The 7,589-nt window shown below is 44.3% G+C and overlaps 1 protein-coding gene across 1 annotated transcript; it reads left to right on the forward strand.

Annotated features, from left to right (window-relative positions):
* Positions 1–601: 601 nt before the first annotated feature.
* Positions 602–5,929, forward strand: LOC116377050 (inner ear-specific collagen-like). The gene is made up of 6 exons (XM_031838583.1): positions 602–609; positions 1,054–1,201; positions 2,546–2,930; positions 3,602–3,682; positions 3,865–3,945; positions 4,989–5,929. The coding sequence occupies exons 1-6, from the start codon at positions 602–604 to the stop codon at positions 5,927–5,929; spliced, it is 1,644 nt and encodes a 547-aa protein (XP_031694443.1).
* The last annotated feature ends 1,660 nt before the right edge of the window (positions 5,930–7,589 follow it).

The raw sequence follows: 7,589 nt of genomic DNA on the forward strand, positions 1-7,589 counted from the left end.
AAGAAAACATATTCTGAGAAGAAGTCCTGAATGCTTTCTGCTATTTCAACTTGTTTCAATCAGAAATCTGTGAAGTTCAAGTTGTGCAGATTTAGTTTGAATAAAGTTGGTTATAGTGTTTATCTGTGTTACACATGTGGATGTAACCTGCCACAGTATTCTCTGTCTGTAGACTTTGATTAATAAGCTTTGATTATTGGGTGTTTTTCCTCAACGCGCTGTTTGTTGCATCGTTCTCTGAAACACCAGAGGGTCCGAACTAAATGTGAAGAATCAAGAAGACGACGAGTGGAACAGACAAAAAGACACAAACCAACCTCCACAATGACGAGGGGGGGGGGGGGGCTTTAATTATCTGTGAACTCATATTTCATATTCATGAACCTTTATACAAACCCTGTAAAGAAACAAAGTCCAGTATTAAATGTATCATAACCCATAATCACTGCGCTCTATACAGGCTATGCCATTCCTCCTCTGTCCTAATATGGTCACTTCCTGTTCACTGGTTGCCAAAAAAAACCAAGATGGCGACGGCGAAATAAGTGTTTATTTACGTTGCCTTTATTTAGTCCAAATAACTGCTCTTTCTCCAGCCAGCATGTCGCAGTAAGTTTTCAAAGAGACAGAAAACTCAACAATGTTTGACAGTTTGAGTCTTTGATGAAAGAAGATCTGACCTCCTCAACGTCAGAATCCACCTTCAACACAAAACATCTTACACAGATTTAATCTGCAGCATTTACACAAAACACTTTTTTGATGTGATCCACCGATGACGTGACAGAATATAACAGATTACAGTGAGATGACGAATCAAGGAGAGCTGTGAAAGGAAAGATGAGAGAGAGAGAATCTGAGAGGAGGATGAGAGAAAAGAGGAGGGTGGAAGATGATGCAGAGATAAACGGAGAATCTCTTCTTTCTGTTCTGTAATATATATATATATATTTCTGCTGTTTCATGGTGAAGGAGGTCAGCAGGCAGAGGGCCCAGTTCTTCTTCTTCGGGACAATAAAGACGCTCCTCCATCCTCCTCCTCCTCTTCCTCAGTCTTTGTCTGCGTTCCCAGAAGGTGAGACTGAGCCTGAAAGAAGGTTTGTTTCGGGGCGAGGTTTATAAATGGATCAAAGCCTCCTCCGTCCAGATCATCTTCTCACTCATCCTTCTCCAGACGATGCTGCGCGACTCGGACGGAGCGGTGAGTCTTTCTAAGTCTGGCAGCAGTTCAGGTTGGCTCGGAAATAATGCAGTTTAGTCTTAAACCCAAAACCCACTGGTTGGTTTCAGCACTTTTCTATCAAGTAAAAGTTCAACAAACAATTATGTTTCCATAAAGATTTAGAATTCTTCTTTTCCAACTATGTTGTATTTAAATAAGGAATAAATATCTTAATATTTCAGTTAGTTTTTTTGGTCTTAGTCTTGAGTTTATCTATGACCAGATAAGGTTCAATTTGGAAAATGAATCGATATTTTAAAATATGTATTACCTTAATGGATTTAAGTTAAAACAAAAGTGCAGCATTCAGAGAAGAGTTCACACTGAGTCCCTTCACGTGTCTCAGTCTGGCTCAGAAACGGAACCAGCACTGGATGTTAGGATCGAAGGGGAATCCTTTACATCAGAGTCCCCCCCTGTAAGAGACCTGGTTGGGTCCTCGATGGGAACTCAAGGGGGAGCTTCCATGGCCTTGAAGGACTAGATTACTGGATGAGGAATCACACAGAGACACGTAGATACAGGCTCAGACGCTTCCAAAGCACCTTAGCAAAGCAAATCAGCCCGAACGGTGTGAGCTCCATGTGAACACTGGACCCAAAGTCCTGGACCTCGTGGTATTATCTCTAACAAAGTCTTTGTGTCTTTTTACTACTGTATTAGAATTGTGTCTAAAATCCAAGAAGGATTGGAATCTGATTGCTAGCAGGAGTTTAAAAAAGGTGTAAATGCAACTGTAAGTTACACCGGGATGAAATAAAAGCTTCTCCGGTGACTTCCACTCATACGATCATCCAGAAGGCTGTTTGTCTGATCCCCGATCAGTTCAAACCACTAAAGAATCTGTGTCGGGAGTGAAAGCTGTGAAGATGAAACGACTTCAGTCTCGATTCATTCGTGTGTTTGTTTTCGTTTATGGATGAAGCTGTTTAGTTTTCACAGCTAAACTGTTTTTGTTGTAACTGAACTGCTAAAGTGCAGATGTTCTTCTTCTTCTTCTGGTGTTTTTGTCAGTTAGGGTCAATCTTAATTCACGTGAAGCACAAAAAACAAAGACGTATTGTAATCAGATCTGTGATTCTGCAGGAAGAAATGTGACTAAAAGACAGAGTGTTAGATGGATTTGCACATGAGACACTTGTCAGCTGAGGACGTTTCACCTGTTTCAGATCCAAAGAACTTTGTTTTAAAAACATTCTCAGACACAGAGTGTCAGTATTCTGAAATAAAGTAATACGAATGACGTGTAAAGATACAGATCGTTCTCAGTGTTGTTATCTCACCTTCTTGCTCTTGACTCCCATCATCCTCCTCTTCCTCCAGATGTTGTTGTCCTGGCTGCTGGAACTCCTCGTCCTCTCCTCCTTCTGCTCAGCAATGTTTGAAACCGCTGAGAGCAGTGGAGATGACCTCAACACCTACAACATGACTAATTCGTCTGAGTCCTCTGATTCGCCCCCTTGGTTGTCTGACACTCCCATGTCCCACATGGCCCGCATGTCCCACGTAGAACCGTGGCCACCCGGCAACATGAGTGATATGACCGGAGACCCCGACTCGCCGATGTTCCCAATGACGTCCATCTGCGACATGCTGTGGAACTCGCCGGTACCGCCGACCCTCGACCAGATTCCCTTTTTCTGCCTCTGTTCGCACTGCAAGGGCACCGGGGGGCCCAAAGGAGACAGAGGAGACCGGGGCCTTCCGGGTACGTAGACCACTTTAAAACACCTGTTTGGTCCCCGTGTCGTCCAGATGTCAGACTTGTTGGGTTGTGATCACTGCCAGGTGTTGAGGTTCAGGTGATCTCACACAGTGCCTTAAGGACGCAATATCTTTATCGAGAAAGATTCAATCTTGTGTTTAGATGAATAATATTGTGAAGCACAGATTTACTAGATTATGAAACGTGTTTGAAGGTAACAAGACTTGATTTCTCTTCGTAAGATGTTCAATCTGTTTTGAATGCTAAGCTGCTCCTTTGCTGTTAAACTCATCTCTCACACTTCTGTTGAGATAATACTAAATGACTTGTTTTAAGAGTTTAAACTATTAAACCGCGAGTCTCTGTAGGTCATAGATCCATTATAAAGTTCAACCAGTCTGGTTCTCGAAGGAACAATCATAAAAAAAGAGTGCTCTGATGCTGCAAGACATGGATTCATGTGAGCAGAGATTCATTCAGACATCCACTGATGCTGAGGCCAAAAAAGATGAGCAAAATATTCAGATGTCTTAATGCCTTCACATGGAGGGGACTTAAAGAAGGTCATGAACCACTGGTCTCTGCAGGAAAGGCGAGGACTAAGATATAAGTAGTGAAAGAGTCAGTGAAGCAAAGCTCCAACAGCACAAGGCCTGACTGTAATCTGTGATCAGGTGCACCTGGGAGTCCCGGGAGAAGGGGGATGATGGGGTTCCCTGGTCGTCCAGGATTCACAGGCCGTCGAGGGATCAAGGGTGAGTCTCCATCACTTCACTGGTAACTATAAGTGTTGTGTCTGCCCCCCAGACTGAACCTGGAAACTGGTTTCACGACTTATCCTCAATAAAACATGAACTCTGTGTGTCTTCATGAAGGTCACATTGTGTTGCTTTTAATGTATTTGTAATAATATTTCTGTCTCTGTCTGTGGTTACAGGTCAGAAGGGAGACCTCGGGGAGAAAGGGAGTCTCGGCGCTGTCGGTTTCACCGGCGTGAAGGGCCAGCGTGGCTTCAAAGGTCTGCTTCGATCAGTCTTATATGTAAAGGATCACTCTATGTGAAGGGTTACTAGTGTTACATGAAGAGAACTATCACACAGACATCTTGATTTCAAAGGTTAAACTGATCTAACATTGCAATGGTCAAGGTTTGACTGGGTTTAGGCACCAACATGACTGAGGAAGGATCATGGTTTGAGGGACATTCCTCCTCATGGCTGTAACAATCACTTCTTTTTATACACCATAATTCGTAGATATCCCATGAATTTTCTTTCTTCGTATGTTATCAACGCAGTGGTAAACAAGGACGTATAAAGACCGCTAATTCACACCCAGGGCAGGAGGAAGCAGAGGTGGACGGGCCGAACAAGCAGCGTGTTGATGTTGATTTTTTTTGTGTGGTTATTTTAACCGAAACAACGATCTACTCCTAAACCTTACCAAAGTAGTTTTGTTGCCTGAGTTTCCTGTGAAGACAGAAGTTCATTTGAAAAGATTGTGTGCATGTCACAAGCGGAAATTGACACGTTTTGCAGACTTTCGTAGGAAAAATGCACGAAAAATGAGGAGTAAAGCTTTCTCATGTTCATGGACTAGTTTATTACCTTTATACAAGTCAAGTATTAAATGCAATATGAAGAAACAAAGGTTGAATATCCTGTAAACAATTTGATTTGGCTTCAAAACATTTACTCCAATGAAGATTTCATTTCACACACGTGTACCGCGTGTGCAAGTTGCAAAGATCCAGAGGTGCACGACTAAGCGCCGCGACCACTTGTACGCGCCCCACGAGCCGGCCATAATTATGCCAATTTCTGGCACGCGTCTCTCGCCGGCTTCACAACAGCGAGTATAGACTAAGCTTAACTTCTCGTAGGATATCATCGTATGAAGAAACAAGGACCTCCAGTCTCTACAGACTTTGAGGCTCTATATGTCTATAATCTTATCCTCCTTGGCTACCGACAGACACCAGTCAGGGAGTTTTGTCACCTGAATATTAGCATATATTGTACATCAAAATGTAATGCAAATATTCTTGATGTGTGTCTCCAGGAGACAAAGGGGACCAAGGAATGGAAGGCCCACCAGGATCAGAGGGGCCCCAGGGCGAAACTGGTACATGCCCTGCCTCCTGTGAGAGTCTACCAGGCCCCCCTGGGGAACAAGGAGTCCCTGGACCAGCCGGAACCCGGGGTCTTCCTGGGGTCCAGGGACCTATGGCACCCAAGGGTATTATGGGCAATAAGGGCGACATGGGTATGCCCGGTGACTCCGGGATGAACGGCCAGAAGGGTGATCAAGGTGAGCGGGGGTTGTGCGAGTGCACGGATGGGGCAGACGGCTCTGATGGGAATCAGGGAGAACAGGGGGGTAAAGGGGACAAAGGGGACACTGGTGCCCAGGGTGTTCAGGGCTCCGTCGGGCTAAAAGGCAATGAGGGCAGTATGGGTCTCATGGGGCCGCCTGGGCCCTGCTCCCCGGCCATCCAATCAGCATTCTCTGCATCTCTCAACCAGTCATTTCCTGCTGCAAACTGGCCTGTTCCTTTCCAACGCATCCACCTCAACATGCAGGGGCACTTTGACACATTCATAAGCATATACACCGCCCCCATCAACGGCACCTACGTCTTTACCTTCAGCCTGGCCATCAGTGGAAAGCCTCTCAAGGTTGGCCTGTTCCTAAACTTCTCCCCCGTAGTCAAAAAAACAGAAGTGACCATCCCATCCACCATGAGCCACACTGTTGTCCTCCACCTCACCATGGGAGACAGGGTGTGGCTGCAGGTAAGGGACTCCAGCACTAACGGCATGTTCACCGACCGTGAGAGCAGCAGCACCTTCTCAGGGTATCTGATGTACCCCGACTCCTGCCAAATGCCCCGAGGACGAGGATTTCCTAATACCGGACCGACAGTCATGCCGGCATTCAAGCCGCAAGGCTATAAATGGGACAGCCCCACCCCCACCCCCACCACCCATCCACCACAGTAGGCTCCAGTCAGTCGTGTTATAGACGGAGCATCCTCACACACCCAATCACAGTGTCTCTATAACTGCAAGTTTTAAAGGAGGGGTATTCACCTTATGCTGCCCCGCCCATTTCCCCTTCTAGTTCGAATGCATTTGTATTTGTTCTTCCGGTTTAGTGCTAGCAGGGCTGTAAACGGTGTTGATATTTGGGAGCATTCAGCAGCTACACTATGACTATCTGGATGCTTGTTACAGAACCACATCCACCAGCCATCAGTTATTGGGAGGACATCACATGTAAACCGTCTGAAATCACAATTGAGGACATTTTTATTTACTTTGTAGTGTCTCTTGGTGTAGATGGCTCCGCCATGAGGAACTACAAGAATACCAAAGCACATCAGTTCACTCGCTGGTCAGAGACAAAGGGTTGACAAAGGTCCACACACAGAGTTCAAATGTAGTATTATTAACAACCTGTCTGCTGGTTCTTTATTTCATTTATTATTATAATCTTTTAATACCCCATGGTTAAACATGCAGTGGCTACCCTTCTGGCAGTGAGAGTAATATTTATAAAAACAGTCACATGTTCTCTTTGTTTGTGTCTTACACAGCCAGCTGCTCCTCACAGCTCTAAAAACGTTGGTTTAAATGTATTTGGATAAACTGATTACACATTGAGAATCTGTCCCAAAGAACATTTCGGTTATATTCAATAATAAATAGTTTTCCATTTGTGGCGGATTCCGTAGAAAAGCTAATAAAAGTGCTGTTATTACACTGCAACTCATCAAGTCTGTTGCAAGTCATGCGATTGTTTGAATCCCAATGAATCTGCTGATGCTCTGACTTCTCCTCTAGCGCCACCATGAGGTTGACTTTTGTGGTTTTGGGTTTAATATCTCAACAACTGTTGGACGGATTTCCATGAGCTGCGGTTCAGACATTCATGTTCCCCTGAGGATGAATTGCATCATCAGGTCATCTTTTTAGATATTTTGCAGTGTGTGTCCTAATAAACCCAAACCAGCCTGTTGTGTTGGAGTTCTGGAAACCAAACAAAGACTCAAACTATAAGATATTTAAAGAAATGAAAACAAACAACAACAAACAGAGATTAAGCAGGAAAATACCCTCTTTTAAATGTGGAGATAAATTCACTCTCATGATTGAATACTCACTTACAGGTGCCAGCTTGACTAATGCTTTTGATTGGCACTTACTTAATAAATGGCTCGACCGCTGAGCTGGTCGCTGACTGTTACAGTCGCCGTAGAGGTTCAGACCTGCTCTAGATGTTTTAAAAGCACTTTGCATCCTCAGAGTAAATACATTTTTCAGCTTTCTGCAGCGTAGTTTTAGCGATTTTATTTCAGACAAAAGCGACAGAGTCGAGTTTAACAAACTATACAGCAGAGTCAGAAGACCTGCAGCCTTCTCACTGGACACGTGTTCAGTCAACAGTTGTTTCCCGTGTTGATGGAAAGAAGATCAGAAAGTGTTCTTCACATCCTGAATCGGTGTTGGCTAATAAATCCTTAATTTTGCTCTCGCTAGAAACTGCGTTAAAGTCAAAAGAGGCCAAGGAAATACTCGAAACCAGTCCGAGCTGAATCTTATTTTCAAAACGTATTGTTTGGAAAACTTCAGGCCGATCCGTGTTGCCAGATCGGGCTGG

This window comes from Anarrhichthys ocellatus, unplaced genomic scaffold (assembly GCF_004355925.1).
Source record: "Anarrhichthys ocellatus isolate YVR2014 unplaced genomic scaffold, GSC_Weel_1.0 scaffold838, whole genome shotgun sequence".
Lineage (NCBI taxonomy): Eukaryota > Metazoa > Chordata > Actinopteri > Perciformes > Anarhichadidae > Anarrhichthys > Anarrhichthys ocellatus.

Excerpts from the sequence above, each read along its gene's own strand:
- LOC116377050 (XM_031838583.1), top strand. Across the intron at positions 2,931-3,601 it reads AGGAGACCGGGGCCTTCCGG|GTGCACCTGGGAGTCCCGGG; the intron begins GTACGTAGACCA and ends ATCTGTGATCAG. Across the intron at positions 3,683-3,864 it reads AGGCCGTCGAGGGATCAAGG|GTCAGAAGGGAGACCTCGGG; the intron begins GTGAGTCTCCAT and ends CTGTGGTTACAG.